Source organism: Pseudophryne corroboree, chromosome 3, assembly GCF_028390025.1.
Source record: "Pseudophryne corroboree isolate aPseCor3 chromosome 3, aPseCor3.hap2, whole genome shotgun sequence".
Taxonomy (NCBI): domain Eukaryota; kingdom Metazoa; phylum Chordata; class Amphibia; order Anura; family Myobatrachidae; genus Pseudophryne; species Pseudophryne corroboree.
Genome location: NC_086446.1, coordinates 305,098,458 through 305,117,852, shown reverse-complemented (window position 1 = coordinate 305,117,852; position 19,395 = coordinate 305,098,458). Strand labels below are relative to the sequence as shown.

The window sequence follows — 19,395 nt, the reverse complement described above, 5'->3', positions numbered from 1 at the left end:
TGGAGCTCCCCCTGGTGGCTCTTCCAAATACATGGACTTATATCTGTGATTACATTGTCTTTATACCTGCCTGACAGATTTTGCAAATTGTCTCGGGACGTCTATTGTGAGTCGGTGGCACGGATGTCCTGCACCCGCCCTCTCCTTCCTGGGGATGCGGAATATGATGCCCAATGTGTGCTTGATGCCCTATCGGCTGAAATTTGATTAATGGCGTGCTAGTGCCATTCCACTGGGAGTCACCATGCTGTAGGCACTTCACAGCGTACTGAGCAGTACCATTGCATTTAGTCTCTCTATCACATGATCACGCTCAAATATCTATCCTCCCCTCAGCATGGTCAGATCCGGGAAGAAGAAAGGTAATACTACGCAACCAAGGGAGACAGTGACCCAGCCAGGAATGAGATCAGTCCTACAACCTACTCCCGCTACGCCTTCCAGAGACCTCTCCCCCTCAAGCCCCTCTTCCTGCCATCCCACCTCTCCTGCCTCCCCTTTAGTGATGGAACAACGTACCCCAAGCGCTCACGGCGATGCCGCTCTCCAGGACATCTTGAAGTTCATGAAAACGCTTCCAACTAAGCAGGATCTCCAGGATACCATGCGTTGAGAGTTGGCATCTATTAAACATGATTTCTTTTTCATCCACTAGGGGTCACTGGAGTACTCTAGGGATATGGACGGCTCCACAGGAACTAGGCACTGAATAGTTAAACTTTGACTATACCTCCCCTCCATATCCCAGAGTACCTCAGTGTTTTTTCGGTGCTCACCGAGACTAGGCTTGTGGAAGTTGATCCACAATTACTGAATTTTTTGATTATTTTTTTTTTTTGGAATCCCTTTCCCCCTTCCAAGAAGGCGAGGGTCTGGGATAGGAAAGCTGCTGAAGCAGCTGTGGGTGTCGGGCCTCTCTAGAAGAGCTCCCTCACTACCACGTGCAGGTCACCTGCAGTAAAAGGCTGACAGTGCTTACAGAGAAGCCCCGTCATTGCCCTCACCACAGGGTCCAGGTATGTTGAACGGGGCGGTCAGCTCATGCTGCCACCCTGCTGTGTGGGATACTGTGTGTGTGTGTGTGTGTGGCCGCCGGCCGCTGCCTTCGGCCGCCGCTTCCAGCGCCGCTGTTTATGCTGTGTCCCCCGCCGCTCTGAGCCGCGCCGGCCACGTTGATTTATGCATAGGCCGCTCCACGGCTCTATGCAGCGCGCTCCCCGGCCCTCGATGCCGCTTCCAGCTCCCTCTCCACCATAGCCCGGCTCCGTGTATAGAGAACAATACACGGAGCACGGGGGGGGGGGGGGCACACAAATGTGAGTTACTTTGATGCCACAGTGATGTTCCCTGCACACAGAAATGTCAGGGTCACTGGATAAAATCTCATGATTCAACTCTTGTTGATAAAAGAAGTATGTTTACTAGAATACAGTAGCGCTGCATATGTATTACAATAGGCTATTAAGTCTTTGTTAAACAGGATACATGTTGCTCATATATATGCAGGTTTGAATGCAACATAGTATGTTTATTAAATCTGCTTACATAATTATAAGTCTGCATATTTAACCATTTTTCCTGTTGTTTTTCCAGAATTTCCTGTATTACATCTCTCCTCCATTGAAGGGGCAGGGGTGTTAAGGGGAATTTGGAACCAGGCATATTGCTGACGTGTACTGCACTTGGCCAGATATATATTTGTAAAGACACCTTAGTGCTATTTACTGAGTCGCGCAAGTTGTATTTTGTATTGTCTGTCAGTATAATGAGTAAGACACCAGCAAAGACTATAATTCTTATCATAACTGTTTATAATGATATTATCCCAAAGACTGCAAATCTGAATCATGGCTGTGGTCAGCCAAATACTGGCTTTGTTCACTGTTGTAAAGTAAGATGTGTTATACAATTGGTCAGCACATGGTGATTATAAAACAGTATCTGTGGAGCACTGCAAGCATTGTGAGTTCAGGCTCACCTGCAGCAGCTTTGCTTAATTCACTTAGCCACACCACAATTGGATACGCCCGATCTCATCTGATCTTGGAAGCTGAGCAGTGTTGGGCCTGGTTAGCCACCTGGGAATACAAGGTGCTGTAGGTATTTTTAAATCTACAGCCACACCACACTGGATTCGGGACCCATTAACTAAGCTGCGGTTAAGCAGCAGACTTCTCAGGTTTTTAAGCCTGTGAGTGGTCACATTTAGTTTGACTTCTAAGAATTATTATACTTCTGAATCAGGATTTATCTGGATATATGTATATGGGTATATAATATATATGTGTGTATGTATGCATATATGAAATATATATATATTTATAAGGTCTGAGTATGTGTGAATATACATGGTTGTATATGTGTGTATGTATGTATATGTGTGTGTGTGTGTGTGTGTATATATATATATATATATATATATATATATATATATATATATATATATATATAATATGATGACATTAAAAATCTATTTTGGCAAGACTACAGTGGCGCAATTGGTCGGCACACAGTGCTTATTAAACAGTATCTGTTGAGCACTGCAAACATTGTGAGTTCAGGCCTCACCTCCCCAGATCCCCAGTGGCCTAATGGATAGGACACTGCCCTCCTAAACCAGGGATTGTGGGTTCAGGTACCATCTGGATTGCAAGTCACTACAGCAACCATTTCATCACCAGAGTTGATGTTTAAACAGCAGCTTTTGCTTATTATTTTTACAGGTGGCTCTGTAGCCAAGTGGTTAGGCTTCCCGCCCACAGTGAACATTGTGATTGCATGGACACTGGTTCAGATCCTGGTTTAACAGGTGTAATATATATATAATAATAAAAAAAAAAAAAAAAAACATGGTAGAACACCATTTTTAACGTTACTTCCTGGGTCTTTGCTGGAGGTTGCTGCCCTACAACACTCAGCCTCTGGGGGAGCGGGGGGTTGTTAGGAATTTAATTTATTAATTGTTTTTGACAGCATGTCTCTACAGGAAGATTCACTATTGCTGGAAACCACATGCACGGTGATGCAGGTTTATACACAGATTACTTCCGTGGTGTACTTACTGGTCGGGGTACATGATCACTAAGTCTAATGCATAATCAAACAAGCAGCTTCGCTGCAGAGTCGGTCACACAGTGTGTCGGACAAATTCGACTGCGCAGACAGACCCTTACCGGTCCTCTTTGGGGGGAATGCGGGCGCATGTACTGCCTGAGAGGGAAAAAATTACTGTTTCAGCTAGATTGTTGCGGTCGATTCGCCGCCAGCCCTCATAGCACCAGGCCAGTACGTCAGGTTCTCGGCGAAGGCTGAACAATTTCCAATGAGAGACAATTGCAATTATTGGGCGTTTAACTACCTATCGGAGTGTACCCTACACAGCAGTAGGGCTGTTGCTTCGCCCTGCTTTGGTAAGGGTTTGAGGTAACAAGGCTGTAGTGGCAGGGCGCTCCAGTTCAGGTTTGCCCTAAATAATGACCACCTTACACTTCTAGCTGCCTACAGCTTCTGTGAAGTTGGCAGGTGGTTCTTGCGTCTCAGCTTTGCTAGTGGCGCACAACGTCCACTTTGGCTACGTTCCAAACGAGAATAGATCGCAGACCGAGTGGGGGGGGGGAATCTGATTTCCTACGATTGACTACGTGAATTCCTGAATGATTCCGTCTCAACGATTTTAATTCCTAGGTGTGATTCTCGATACGGTAAATCAAAGAATTTACCTACCCGAACAGAAGTACAGGTCATTCGTCATCTGGTACAATTCGTGCTCAAGCCTCGCACAGTCTCGGTTCATTTGTACATTCGCCTATTAGACACAATGGTGGCGGCTTTTGAAGCGCTTCAGTTCGGAAGACTTCACTCACGTCCTTTTTAACTGGATGTGCTCGCAATGGTTGGCTGTGGCCTAACGAGTACAGTGTCTGCCTGCAATGCATGCCAAAAACAATGGTCTGGCTCGCTTCTGCAGATTCACCGCAGGGTGAGGTGGTCTCCAAGGGCCAGGGTGTCTCTACTCTGGTGGCTCAAAGTACAGAATCTAACCGCAGGGAAACGGTTCGGCGCCTGGAATTGGATAATTCTCACGGCGGACGCGAGTCTCGGAGGTTGGGGAGCTGTAGTTCAAAATTTTCAGCTCCAGGGTCTCTGGGCGGATCACGAAAGATTGCTGTCTATAAATGTCCTGGAACTCCGGGAAATTTACAATGCGCTACGACAAGCAGTGCACATGCTGCAGGCTCAGGCTGTTCAGGTGCAGTCAGACAATGCGACGGTGGTCACATACATCAACAAACAAGGAGGAATGAAAAGCCGCATGGCAATGCGGGAAGTAGCTCGAGTCCTCAATTGGGCCGAGGTGATTTTGTCGGCAGTATTCATTCCGGGAGTGGACAACTGGGAGGCGGATTATCTCAGCTGCCGGGATTTTTATCCAGGATGTGCATTAAATCCAGAAGTGTTTCACATGCTGGTCCAGAAGTAGGGTTACCCGCAAGTGGACCTGATAGCATCTCGCCACAATTATCAAACGCCCCAGTACGTGTCCAGAACGAGAGATCCAAAGGCAGTGGCGGTGGATTCTCTCACAATCAAGTGGCCATACAGTCTCTGGTATCTGTTTCCACCATTTTCCGCTGCTCCCTCTGTTGCTAAAACGGATCAAAAGAGAGTCCGTCACAGTCTTACTAGTGCCGCCTCATTGGCCTCGGAGAGCTTGGTTTTCGGATCTCCGCGGTCTACTCGCGGACGTTCCTTGGCCGCTCCCACTGCGTCCGGACCTGTTACAACAGGGTCCGTTCTTTTTCTCCGATTTAGCGCGGCTGCGTTTGACGGAGTGGCTGTTGAGACAGCCCTCTTAAAAAGAGAGGGCATTCCAGAATAGGTTATACCAACCATGTTACGAGCTAGGAAGCCGGTTACGGCAGCTCATTATTACAGAATTTGGCGTGCCTATATAGGTTGGTGTGAAGTTCGGAAGTTTCCGACATCATCTTTCAAGTTATCCCGTCTTTTGTTATGTCTACAGATGGGGTTAGATGGAGGTTGGCGTTTATCCACACTAAAGGTGCAGATATCTGCGTTGTCAATTTATTTTCAAAGAAGATTGGCTCTATTGCCGTTGGTACACACCTTTTATGCAGGGTGTCCTCAAAGTACAGCCTCCATTTCACTCCACTTACTGCGCCATGGGACTTGAATCTGGGTTTAGATTTCTTATAGTCTTTTTGTTTCGAACCCTTACAACAAGTGGATATTAAGTTTCTCACTTGGGAAACAATTTCTCTCCTAGCCTTAGCTTCGGCAGGGCGGGTTTCAGTTTTGGGTGCCTTGTCATGCAAGCCACCGTATTTAGTGTTTCATAATGACAGAATGGAATTTTAGACGAATCCTGCTTTCCTGCCAAAAGTAGGGTCCTCTTTTCACATCAATCATCCAATTGTAGTTCCTGTGTTAACAGGAGATTCTGGAATTTTGGTTGTGGTACGCGCATTACGAGTTTATGTATTCTGAACGTCTACAGTTCCTAAGACGGATACGTTGTTATTCTCTATGATGTGGCCAAGATGGGTTGGCCACCTTCTAAGCAGACCTTATCCAGATGGATAAAACTGACCATACGTCAGGCTTACCTTCATGTTAGGTTACAGCCGCCTACATCAGTAACAGGTCATTCTACACGTTCTCCGGGAATGTCATGGGCAGCTGGTCGTGGAGTTCTACGACACAGCTTTGCAGTGCGGCTACATGGTCTTCAGTGCACGTTTGTGCGCTTTTACAGGTTTGATACTTTTGCGGCATCAGCATCTAGCTTTGGCCGTCTAGTGTTACAGGTGCCAAACAGCTCTCCCGCCCAGGGGGGAAACTTTGGTACGTCCCTAGAGTACTCCAGTGACCCCTAGTGGATGAAAAAGAAAGTAGGATTTTGGTACTTACCAGGTAAATCCTTTTCTTTGAATCCATAGGGGGCACTGGACGCCCACCCAGAGCAGTTGTTTACCTGGTTGTGGTAAGTGCAGGGAATTTTATGGTAACACACTCTTACCGACTGTTTCAAATTAGAAATTCTATCGGGTTGGTGTCAACTGTTAGTTGTCAGTTTCGTTTTGTGTCCACTTTTATTGTCCGTTTTTTGTTATATGTATTTCTCCATTGTCCACCTCTATAGCTCCAGTTCGGCTCCGTAAAAAACACTGAGGTACTCTGGGATATGGAGGGGAGGTATAGTCAAAGTTTAACTATTCAGTGCCTAGTTCCTGTGGAACGGTCCATATCCCTAGAGTACTCCAGTGCCCCCTATGGATTCAAAGAAAAGGATTTACCTGGTAAGTACCAAAATCCTATTATCTCGCAACTTTCTGATAGGGTGACCGCCCTGGAGGACCATCGTGACTCTGCGGATATCTTTCTGGGGTCCCTTACAGATGTTATCAAGGCTCAATCAGATGAAATCCGGTCGCTGAGGTCCCGTGTGTTGGATTTGGGCAATAGAGGTAGGAGAAACAATGTCCGGGTGAGAGGAATCCCCGAGGACGTCCCCCAGACAGGCTTAGTAGATGCTCTGACGAAAATATTCAACGCAGTTCTGGGTAAAGACCCGGATAACACCATAACCTTTGACAGAGCTCACCGTGCCCTGAAACCAAGAGGACTCCCCGCCGACCTACCTCGGGACGTCATATGTCGATTGCATTACTACTCTCAGAGGAAATTATGAATAAAGTGCGCCGCCTAGATGGCCTGGACTTTAATGGCGACCCAATTTCCATCTTCCAGGATCTCTCCTGGCATACGCTTCAATAAAGGAAGACCCTCCGACCCCTCAAGGGGGAACTCCGCAAACGACAACTGAAATACCGATGGGGTTTTCCTTTCAACCTCCAGGTCTCCTCTACTGGAAAGATCCACACCCTGCATACTCCCTCCGACCTTCCCACTTTCTGCTCTGGTCTCGGGCTCCCATCCATAAAGATTCCTGATTGGGACTTAATCTTTCCTGATCTGCATCCGCCACAACCTGCTGGGAGTGGAGCGTCATGGCAGGTTGCACGTAGACCTCAGAAGAAAACCTCGAAAACCCTCTCCGTTTGCCAGGACTCTTCCGCTACCTGAAGACATCTTTCTTTATTGCTCTGCAAACTGGACTTTCTCTTCTTATGCAGGAGGGTTGAGCGCTCCAGAGGTGGCATGCCGGGTGAGTTACATCCTATGCCGCCCCGCGCCACTACTGCTTCGCCTCACGCTCTTCTCCCCGGTTTCACCTTCACATATGGAGATTAGTATAGAGACTATGCTTTTAGACAGTTAGTTGTTACTGCCGGTTAATGTATAATGTTTATAACAGATGTGGTGCCTGTAGGGGTGACTCCCTTGCCCCGGTCCCGCACACGGCCGCTGTGCCCTATGGGGATGCTGGTATATATACTCTTACCTGCTCTCCCATTGCGGGTGTTTCTTTGTTCATGATGTTCCTATTTTCTGTGACTTGCTTTCTTTTCTATCTTTCTTTCCTGTACTGTTTTTTTATTTTCTTTGGTGACCTGTCCGAGTGTTCTGCTGTGTTGTGATACGATTTGATGGCTGCCCCGGGTATACTTAAATTCACCTCAATTAACGCCAAAAAACTTAACATCCCCGGGAAACGGTCCCAATTATTTAGGACGCTGCAATCAGACGGAGTAGATGTGGCTCTGATTCAGGAGACACACTTTAAGATCTCTGCTCGCAGGCCCTCTTTAGTGAATCATAGATTCCCCCTTGCTTTCTACTCCAACAATCCTGAAAGTAAATCTAAAGGGGTCGCTATACTTTTCTCTAAAGCTCTCCAAGTAACCGATGTCTCTGTCCATAAATTAGTTCCAGGGAGATTGCTGGTGGTCCAATGCACTATATTTTCTCAGGCGTACACTCATAGCCCTCTATGCTCCAAACCAGGGCCAACTGTCCTTTTTTCGGTCCCAACTTCCCCGACTTTAAGCTCTCATGACGGGTATTGTAGTTTTGGGTGGTGACTTAAACGGGTCCATGGACCCCTCCATTGATACCTCCCCGCCAGCCCCTAAATTCTCTGAACAAAAACACAGACAAGTTAGGAAGGTCTTCCACGAATTTCAACTAGCTGACTCTTGGCGGCTCACACATCCCGCTGACAGAGACTTCTCATTCTTCTCACACCCACATCAGGTTTACTCACGCCTAGACTATTTGTTTTTGAGCCATAAACACCTTCCCTTAATAATGGACGCCTCTATTGGCTCCATTACTTGGTCAGACCATGCCCCGGTATTCCTGTCTCTTTCAGCACCCTCCCGAACCCCTGGTCCTTGGACCTGGCGTCTTAATGAATCCCTTCTATATGATGAGTATTGCAAATCAGAACTAGATAAGGCGCTATCTGATTATTTTGCCATTAATGATACAGGGGATGTATCCAAAATTATGGTCTGGGAGGCCCACAAATGTGTTATACGGGGTAAATTGATTCAATTAGGCTCCTTTGTGAAGAAAAATAGACTGGCCTTAATCCACCACACTACTGCATAAAATTCATTCCTTAGAGGCCCGCCACAAATCCTCCCTGTCTCCCTCCGATTTGGTGGAGCTGTCCGAAGCTCTGACGCACCTCCGGACAACCCTCAACAATAAAACCCAAGCCTCTTTGCGTAAATGTAATAGCAAATACTATAGGTGGGGAAATAAGCCGGGGCGCCTGCTGGCACAGGCACTTAGGTCCCAGAGATTGGCCTCTTTTATTCCCTCAATGAAAAATAGTGCGGGCTCCGTATGCTTTAAGACACCAGAGATAGCAGCGTGCTTTAAAAATTATTATAATACTTTATACAACCTAGGTGACCCTTCTCCGGCCCATGATCCCCTTTCTAATATGTTGAGATCCAGGAAATACTTAGCTAAAGTGGCGTTCCCTCAGTTGTCAATCTCCGATCGTGACTCTCTGGAAGCACCTTTCACCTTGGCTGAGGTGGAACACGTTATTTCCATCACACCCCTACGTAAAAGCCCGGGCCCGGGCGGTTTTACCGCCACCTATTATAAGACATTTAAGGAGACTCTCGCCCCCAGATTATTACAGGCCTTTAACTCCGTATCCGCTGAAACCCACTTCTCAGGTCAGTCCCTGGAGGCCCACATTACTGTGATCCCTAAACAGGGGAAGGACCCCTCAGAGTGCTCCAGTTACAGACCCATTTCTTTGCTCAATGTGGACCTTAAACTTTTTGCGAAATTGATGGCTCTTAGATTGAACGAGTTTCTCCCATCCCTCATCCACAGCGACCAGGTGGGCTTTGTCCCTGGCCGCGAGGCAAAAGACAATACGACTAAAATCCTCAACCTTATACATCTGGCCTCTAGCAGCAGGACATCTACTGTGTTGCTGTCTACTGACGCCGAAAAGGCCTTCGACAGAGTCAAAAGGGACTTCATGAGGGCGGTGCTGGAGCACATTGGGTTGGGTCCACGGGCCCTCCATAGAATATTTTCACTTTACACGCAGCCATCGGCTAGAGTGCGGGTTAATGGGACCCTTTCTGACAACTTCTTTATAAGTAATGGAACGAGACAGGGCTGCCCCTTGTCCCCCTTGATTTTCGTTCTTTGTATTGAAGCTCTGGCCAGGGCTATTAGAGCGAATGACGGTATTAAGGGGCTTCAAGTAGGTAACATAGAATATAAACTTGCTCTATTTGCAGATGACCTGCTGACGGCTGTCACACAACCTGCCCACTCACTTCCTCACCTAATGTGTGAATTAGACATTTTCAGTTCACTCTCAGGTTTTAAAGTCAACACATCTAAATCCTATGCCCTTCATATCTCAACCCCTCAAAAGACCTTAACTGTCTTGAAATCCACTTTCCCATTTATATGGAGAGACTCCCACATTACATACCTGGGAGTCCAGCTTTCCAGCGACTTATCATGTCTGGTGTCCCTGAACTTCCACCCTATTCTCCAGGCCATTAGAAATGATTATTGCAGATGGCAACACCATAATCTTTTGTGGCTAGGCAGAATCAATGTTGTAAAGATGAACACACTACCCAAATTGCTCTATCTTCTCCAGACCTTACCAATTCGAATCCCGGACTCCTGGTTCCAGACTGTAAGATCCTTGATCCAACAATTTATTTGGCGCCGTAAGAGGCCCAGAATTGGTAGATCTGTTCTGACTCGCCCGCCTAAAAAAGGTGGATTTCAACTCCCAGATATTAAAACCTATTACCATGCAATCCTCTTAAACAGGGTCTTGGATTGGACCAGGAGTCGGGAGGTCAAACAATGGGTGGTCTTGGAGGGCCTATGTGTTCAGCTGTACCCTGAAATCTTCCCTTGGCTCCCGACCTTACCCAAACTCCTGCACCCTCACCCGACTGTTTCTCCTACGCTCACCTTTTGGAAAGGGATAAGACGACGTTCGTACATCTCCTCGGTCTTTGGTCCCCTTACCTCCTTTTTGAGCAACCCGACGTTCCCATCTGGCATCTCTCTGGGGTATTACCAAAACTGGGTGCTGGAGGGACTTTATAGGGTAGATCAGCTAGTTCACCCGTCCGGGATTACGCAATTCTCGGAGATTCGAGCGAAATGGGAGATCCCGCAGGCAGACTTCTGGAAGTTCTTGCAGGTTCGACACTTTCTATACACGGATAATATGTACCGTCGGGTGTCCCGGGAGCTGACCGCATTTGAAAAAATGTGTGTTGCGCCCCTAAACCCCCTACATACTGTGTCCACCCTGTATAGGCTCCTATGTGCGTCTGACTCCTTGACCCCTCCTCTTTTCACCCGGAAATGGGAGAGAGATCTGAACATCTCTCTCTCGGACAGGGATTGGGACTCTATTTTTCTTAAAGCCCATAAGAGTTCCATATGCATACAGATCAGAGAAACACAATATAAGATTCTGATGAGATGGTACAGGCACCCTACCCTCCTCCACGCCATTTCCCCATCTATCTCTCCTGCCTGCTGGAGATACCATAAAGACCTAGGCTCTTTGTTGCACATCTGGTGGACCTGTCCCCTTATTAAAACTTTCTGGGGGATGTAATTTCCATCTCCGGTGATATCCTACATGTCCCTGTTCCATCTGACCCGGCTTATTGGTTATTGAATCACTCCATGACCCCACTCTCTACCTATAAGTCCTCTCTACTACGACACGTTGGCAATGCTGCACGGGCAGTAGTTCCCACTCTGTGGAGGTCCTCTAGTCCTCCTACACAGTACACTTGGTTCACTAGACTAGACTATTACATGAACATGGAAGATATATTACTGACTGCTGGGGATAGGCGGTCTGAGTTTATTGCTACGTGGTTGCCTTGGATAGAATATAAGACCTCTGGGTCGTACAAGACTTATATTTCTTCTATGAAATGAGATGGGAGGTGGGAGCCTATTTGCTGTATGTTATTTGGCATCTGCCCCGGGCCAACAGGTTTGAACCTTTAGGTTCATTTCACATATTCTTCCCTCCTCTTCTCTACATTCTCGGCTCGGCCACCTTTCCTCTCTATTATTTTCCTTTTCTCGTTCTGTATCTGTGTTCTTTAATGTTTCTTATTTTAAAAAAAATGTTAGTGCAGACTTTGGATATATTGAACACACGGCTGCTATCTTATATATGTTTCTGTACGACACTTTATTATGCCGCTGATTGATGTTCATACGAGTTTATATGTTGGTACAAGTCTGTATTCTTCTCAATAAAAACAGATTACACAAAAAAAAGAAAAATTGTGCTGAAGGTATCCGCACATAGAGAGGTTTTTTTCTCTTTATCAGTGGGCCGATCCAACTTATGAGAAAGGAGGGTGCAGGCTCCCACAATCAATCAAGTGAGACAAAGATCCCGGTGGAAGGGATCAGCATCTCACCCAACAGTTCTTCAGGGCAGTGAGTACAAATTACTAAAGTGAAGGCTCCACCCGCTAGTGCTGGTACTAAACAGGCTTTGCGCGCAGTTCTAGACACGCGCAGGGGAGGACAGCTGAAGGCAGCCGCGGCGGTCACCGCTGAAGCAGAGACCCGGCGGCAGAGCAGTGTAAAGGGCGTGCAGGACCCAGCACAGGAGACTCAGTACGGAGGTCACGGGTCACAGGCGTGCAAACAGCAGAGAGAGCAGCCGGTCAGTTCAGAAGATGCTGAGGTAACAGGGCTCATTGTGGGCGCGCAAGGTGGGCTCACATAGCAGCCAGGCAGAGCCTCCACAGCCAGATATGCAGTGGCTGCGAGGTGTGCCATAAAATTCAGTTTCAGACATTTTAATTTCTCTCAGGCGTGCAAATAGGGCACCAGAATTCTATCTGAATTCTATCTGAACGGGGCGGTCAGGTTAATAGTACAGTTACTGAAAGGGAAATATTGTTAGTTACTATTTCACTCAATAGACTGGTATGGTTACTGAAGGGAAAATGTTGTTGGTAGTATTTTCAGCCGTTATTGCTGACGGGTTAGAGAAAATAAATATATTATAGGCTCTACTGCTGATCTTAAATTGATGGATTAAAGGCTATATCTTTTTTCTTCCAAAGGACACTGCTGACAGGTCCTGCGGAGGAGGAGCACCAGAATTCTCAACCCGGTCAACTCAAGCTGTATCAACAGTTGCTGGTGTGATGGTTGTAAACGTCAGGATGGTTTCATTTTTGTATTTAGCTTTAATATAATTCCAGCTGTGTGATTCCAAATTCTTCATTGCTTCCTTTATCCTTACGGTCTTTCTCCTCCTAATCTGAATAGCGTGAAAGTACTACCGATTGGTGTGTGTTTATGTGTGTGTGTTTATTTAACATGTCTAAAGCACCAACCAAGACCACAAAGACTTGCTATGTTGGTTCAAAATGTGAAAAAAAGAGCACAAATGTTGGCCGCTCTGGGGTGTGCGACACATGTTTGGGAATGGACGCTCAACCTGGGAGCAGTGGTCCGTCTGGGTCATGGGAACTGGCCCTGGCAGATATTTCAAAGGAAATGGCGAAAATTGAGAATGGGCTGCGGGTTTCTCCAAAACTATGGAGAAATTCCTAATTAGGATAACACCGCCTGCACAGGTAGAAAAGAATATGCGTAAAGCGGTAAAGAGACCCCTCCCTATCCTACAAGAAGAATCTGAAGAGGAGGAGGGTCTCATTGATCAGGAGGAGGAGGGAGAGTCAGTTGAGGCAGTAATTGATGTCAGTCCTCAGAAGGAGGATGATGAGGTCATATGGTTAGATTCCCTTATATTGAAGCAGTAAAACAGGTATTTTACTTCAAGGAGGAAGAGGTTAAGGAACCTGAAGTATTTGACCTATTTGAGTTGCAGAAACCGCAAACAGCAGTGTTTTCAATTCCTCAGACTCTCCAGAATCAAATGGAAGAAGCGTGGAAGCAGCCAGATAGACGCTTCCAGATTCCCAAGAAGTTCATGACCAATTACCCACTGCCCAAGGGTGTCATGTCTAAGTGGGAAATCCCACTGGTTGTGGATGCCTCTATGGCTAGACTGTCTAAGAAGACAATCTTACCTATACCAAATGTCACTAAAGGATGTGTCAAATCGTAAATTGGATACTGCACTGAAATCCATCTTTTTGGCTGCAGGAGCATCACACAGACCTACGATTGTCAGTGCTTGGGTAAATAAGGCTATTGTAACATGGGCTGGTCAGATTGTTCAGGCAGTGGCGGAAGATAACCAGGAAGAGTTAGCTCAGCTAGCGGAACATATCCGTGAGTCGGCTACTTATATTTGCCAAGCTACAAAGGATGCTAGCAGAATAGCATCATGCATCTCGGCTTTGGCCATATTGGCCAGAAGGATTCTGTGGCTCAGAGAATGGCAAGTGGATTCTGATTCCAAGAAGGCAGTTGAGGCGATCCCCTTTGTAGGGGAAGCATTATTTGAGCCAGAATTAGACAAGTGGATTTCACAAGCAATGGCGGGGAAATCTACTTTTTTTCCCTACAACGTATCTTAGAACTACTCCACCGGTCAGAAGAAATAACTCTGGTCCTGTGTTCATTTAGGTCTCAATCCTTTCATGCTAGAGGAAGAGGTTTTGGAGGTCAAGTTCATGGAAAGAGTTCATGGTGTCAGTGGACACATGTCCCAATTTGGGCCCTGCACCTATTTACGGTTTGCAGTGTGCAAAACTCATTACCAATTCAGAGCGCTACTGTTTGACCCATCATCTGCCCCGAGAGTATTTACAAAGATCATGGCAGTCATGTTGGGATCATTAGGGATAACAATAATACTGTCTCTGGACGACCTTCTTCTCAAGGCTCCCTGTCAGGACCAGTTGATCTGGAATGCTCAGATTAGTCACCAGTTTCTGATCCGACACTGGATCATAAATTTCAAGAAATCCAATCTGCAACCAACGCAGAGGATTCAATTCCTGGGCCTCATTTTAGATACGATCCAAATGAAGGTGTTTCTCCCAGAACATTCAAAACATCAAGGAAATGGTACGTCAGGTTCTACAAAACCAGACTGTATCTCTGCATTTTTTGTGTACGCCTTCTAGGAAAGATGGTAGCATCCTTCGAAGCAATCACATATGGCAGACTGCATTCCAGAATCTTTCAGCTGAATCTGATTGCTCAGGGGGCAGGCATACATCTACTTCTTCACCGAAGGATTCGCTTGTCGCCCCAGACGAGAACCTCGCTAATTTGGTGGTCGGTCCACTAGAACCTAGCAGCGGGAAATACATTTGGAATCTGGGATTGGAAGATTTTGACAACAGATAGCAGTCTCAGGATGGGGAGCAGTACTGGGCAACCATCAGTTTCAGGGACGATGGTCACTGCAGGCAAGCAGTCTTCCAATAAATGTACTGGAGCTAAGAGCCATTTATAATGCACTCCTTCTCGCAGAAGACCTAATATGGGCTCCGCATGTAAGAGTGCAATCGGACAATGTGACGGCGAAAGCATACATTATTCGTCAGGGAGGAACAAGAAGCCGCATGGCTTTAAAAAAAGCCACAAAGATTCTGTCATGGACAGAAAAGCGCAGCATAATCCTGTCGGCAGTCTTCATTCCAGGAGTGGAAAATTGGGGAACAGACTACCTCAGTCGTCAAGACATGCATCCAGGGGAGTGGTGTCTACACCCCCAGGTATTTGAGGCAGTGGTACGAAGGTGGGGTCTACCGCAGATAGACCTAATGGCCTCTCGAAACAACCATCAGTTGCCAAGATACGTAGCCAGGGCGCGAGATCCAGCAGCAGAGGTGGTGGATGCGCATCTTCCCACCGTTTCCCCTTTTACCAAGAGTGTTAAAAAAGGTCAAACGGGAAGGAGCGTGGGTGAATATAATAGCCCCAGATTGGTCTCGCAGGAGTTGGTACTCGGACCTGAGGGGACTCCTGGTGGAATATCCTTGGATACTGCCACAGAGGAAGGACCTGTTGTCCCAGGGCTCATTCCTTCACCCAGATCTGAACCGTATACATTTCATGGCGTGGTTCTTGAGATCAGGATACTAAGAGACGGATATCCCAAAATCTGCTATTCCTACCTGCAAGGAAGCCAATCACCACAGTACACTACTATAGAATCTGGAAAAAGTACATGGTCTGGTGCCAGTCTAAGGGCTAGAATCCCAGAGAGTTTCGTCTTACTAGACTCTTGAGGTTTCTCCATAATGGCTTGGAAGGTGGTTTGCGATTGGGATCCTTGACGGTCCAGATCTCAGCACTCTCGATCCTTTTTCAACAACATCTGGCGTCCTTGCAGGAGGTCCAGACATTTTTGCAGGGCGTGTTGAGAATACAACCACCGTTGCATCCTCCCATGGCCCCGTGGTATCTAAATTTAGTGCTTGAATTTTTGAGATCGGCAGTTTTCGAACCTTTGAAAGAGTAGATCTGAAATTCTTGAGCTGGAAAGTGGCCCTGCTTTTAGCTTTGGCTTCAGCGGGGAGAGTATCAGAGTTGGGGGCTCTTTTGTGTAAAAGTCCTTTCCTCGCTTTTCATAAAGAGCAGAGCTCCGTACAAAAGCGGAGTTTTTACCTAAAGTGGTTTCCAGTTTCCACATTTAACCAACCGATTGTGGTCCCCTCCTTCCAGGGAGAGGGGAATTTAGCTTTGGATGTGTTCAGAGCCTTACGGGTATACGTGCAGGCCACAAATTCCATTAGGAAGTCAGACGCCTTGTTTATCTTGTATGATGGTCCCAGGAAGGTCTGGCCAGCTTCTAAACAAACTTTGGCCAGATGAATAAGGTTACCCATAAAACATGCTTATCACTGTAGTGGTAAGAGAGTTCCTTTGCAAGTAGGTGCTCATACTACCAGATCAGTGGGTGCTTCATGGGCGGCGGCTAGAGGAGCCTCCACTACCCAACTTTGCAGAGCTAAAATGTGGTCATTCGTCACTCATTTTTACAAGTTTGATCCGTTTGCATCTAGAGATGCAAGGTTTGGACGTTTGGTTCTGCAGACTTTGGATAGCACTCCCGCCCGTGGGAATATGTTTGGGACATCCCCAGCTGTCTGATAAATCTCCAGTGTCCCCTACTGGATGAAAGAGAATAGAGGATTTTGGTGCTTACCGATAAATCCATTTCTCTGAATCCACTCAGGGACACTGGACGCCTGCCTCGGTGCTGTCAGCCTGCGTGTTCTTGTTAAATTTAGTTCAAACAGCTTGATTATTATATTAATAGTTCTTAGTTGCTGTTTGACGTGTTGGTACGGTTTGGTTCTTTTCCGTATGGCCTTGATTTTTCATGTTCCGTCATCTCTCCGTACCTTTTTCAAACTGGAGGGATTAGGGGGCGCGAAGGGGGAGGAACCAGCTGTGCATAATTTTTTTTTGTTAGCTTGTGCTACTTATGGTCTACATCAGTGATTTTCAACCTTATTTAATTCGCGGCACACCAAACATTATTTGAAAATTGCCAGGGCACACCATCAGTACCGCGCAAAAACAAAAAAAAACAAACACACACACACACAAGGATATAAAACAAAGATAATTGCCTCATAGCAATGCCATCACACATTGCCCCATAGCAATGCCACCACACATTGCCCCATAGCAATGCCACCACACATTGCCCCATAGCAATGCCACCACACATTGCCCCATAGCAATGCCACCACACATTGCCCCATAGCAATGCCACCACACATTGCCCCATAGCAATGCCACCACACATTGCCCCCATAGGAATGCCACCACACATTGCCCCCATAGGAATGCCACCACACATTGCCCCCATAGTAATGCCACCACACATTGCACCCATTGCCCCCATAGGAATGCCACCACACAGTGCCCCCATAGGAATGCCACACTAACCTGTGACTTAAATCTTTCACCGTCAGTGGTGGGAGCAGTGAGGAGCGCTGAGAATGAATGAAGGAAGCAGCACAGATCAGCAGTGGGCGGGCACTCCAGGCGGGAACTCGATGTGGTGTTTGCGTGACCGTGACCTGTGAGTCACGGCTCGTCAGCATAGGTCGCAGGCTGGGCTGCAGAAGTGCCCAGCGCTGGCCGATCTTCTTAATCATCACTGCGGCAGTCAGGCAGCGACATCTCTGGCGGCTGTGCGGCACACTTGAGAACCGCTGGCGGCACACTAGTGTGCCGCGGCACAGCGGTTGGGAATCACTGGTCTACATCCTTCACACCCCAGCTGTCTGATCAATCTCCAGTGTTCCCGAGTGGATTCAGAGAAATGGATTTATCGGTAAGCACCAAAATCCTCTTAATTTTCTTTGTATTTATTCTAACCATTTTATCGTCAAACCTCTGGAGTAAAAAGTCTATTGCCAGTAAGGCATTGCCACCCTGCCTACCTTGTTCTCACATCCCTGATCAATACTCACCACATTCCAGGCAGTATATACTGCTGCACCAGTGTATAATGCCCACACGTATATACTGCTGCAACGTGTGTAATGCCCACATGCACCCTTTGGCTCATATATGTGTGTGTGTGTGTGTGTGTGTGTGTGTGTGTGTGTGTGTGTGTAAATCTGGCTTTGGTAGTAGACAGTGCCTCCTCAGCCATTTACCTCACCCATTATTTATTGAGCAACTGCATATAAAATATGATGATGTGAATTACCTTTCACTATTTGATCATGGTGTTGTCTAATCACACTGATTGTTTTAGTGAGATTGTCAAGTTCAGTTTTTTAGTACTAATACATTTCCTATAGTACTAGAAGGAAATAATATTTCATGTGTGTGTATATATACTAGAACGTAAAATTTTGTTCTCCAGGGGCCATGATGCCAGTCAAATTACTCTTGCACTGAGTACTGCCGCATCCTACCCTCGGGCGTGTCAAGCACTTGGAGCTATGTTGTCCAAAGGAGCTTTAAACCCAGCAGACATTACTGTGTTGTTCAAGATGTTTACAAGCATGGACTCTCCCCCCGTGGAGCTGGTAAGAAAGGATTTTTTCTCTGGCTGGGTCCACAGGATTATCCACAGGATAACATTGGGATATGGTTGAGCGACAGCGGAAATGGCACCAACACGGTCACGAGCTTTCTGGCCTCCCAGGATGCATCGGGGCCTCACCATATAGTCCCGCCCACTAACTCAGTCCAGTTTTTTGCATGGTGCGGTAGGAAGCCACATGGTCACAGGGCTGCTGTGAATAAAGCAGCCTCAAGCTTTTTATTATTTAATTTTTATAGACTTACTTTTTTTGAGCAACTTTTCTTAATAGCGTCTTAAACGCATACTGGAATAAGTCTCTCCAACAACTCCCCACCGGGTCGCAACAACGCTTACCTTCGCGGTAATAGTGCTGTCTCGACGGGCGTCTGTGTCGGATGTTCTAGCAGGTCCAGCAGACGTAACCAGGCTGTGGCTGGAGCATGGGGGGACGGTAAGTCTATGGATTTACTCTTAATAGGGGGGTCCGGACACAGCTACACTGATTTGGTGGAGACTACAAACAGTATGTTGATGCGCCGAACATCTCGAGTGCGACAGCGCTACGCTCTAGGGATCATAGGCGCCAGGACTAGGTAGAGGCCGCGATCCTTAGGGTTTAAGTCAACAGGGGGATTCAGACGCTCTCCTGGCCGCCCCTCCTCCGAGTTCATGGCCAGTTTCCACGCGTCTCTCGTTTCATGAACTGAATGACCTCACTTTTGGCTCAGACGCTACCACGAGGGTACTCGGTCGCAGCTTAGACGCTGCGGTTGTGTACACTAGAGATCCCGCCTAGACCGAGTCGCAGGCCTTAGCGTCTGCATACACGTGGAAGTCGTTGAGCGTCCGTGTCCGCAGGAGCGACTGTGTCCGTTATCAGTTATCAGAAGCGGTAGTGTACATCAGTAGCGTCTGAATCCACTCAGCGTCTCACGAGCGCATTTGCTTGGATATGGAAGTGTGGTGAGTCTCCCTGTATCCCG

General features: G+C 47.0%; 1 protein-coding gene across 1 annotated transcript in view; it reads left to right on the top strand.

Moving 5' to 3' along the window:
• Positions 1-19,395, top strand: part of NELFCD (negative elongation factor complex member C/D) — a 74,371-nt gene that overhangs the window by 34,734 nt on the left and 20,242 nt on the right. The window contains exon 8 of the mRNA XM_063959382.1: positions 18,248-18,413. Coding sequence (XP_063815452.1) covers positions 18,248-18,413 — 166 coding nt within the window. The remainder of the gene's footprint in view (positions 1-18,247; positions 18,414-19,395) is intronic.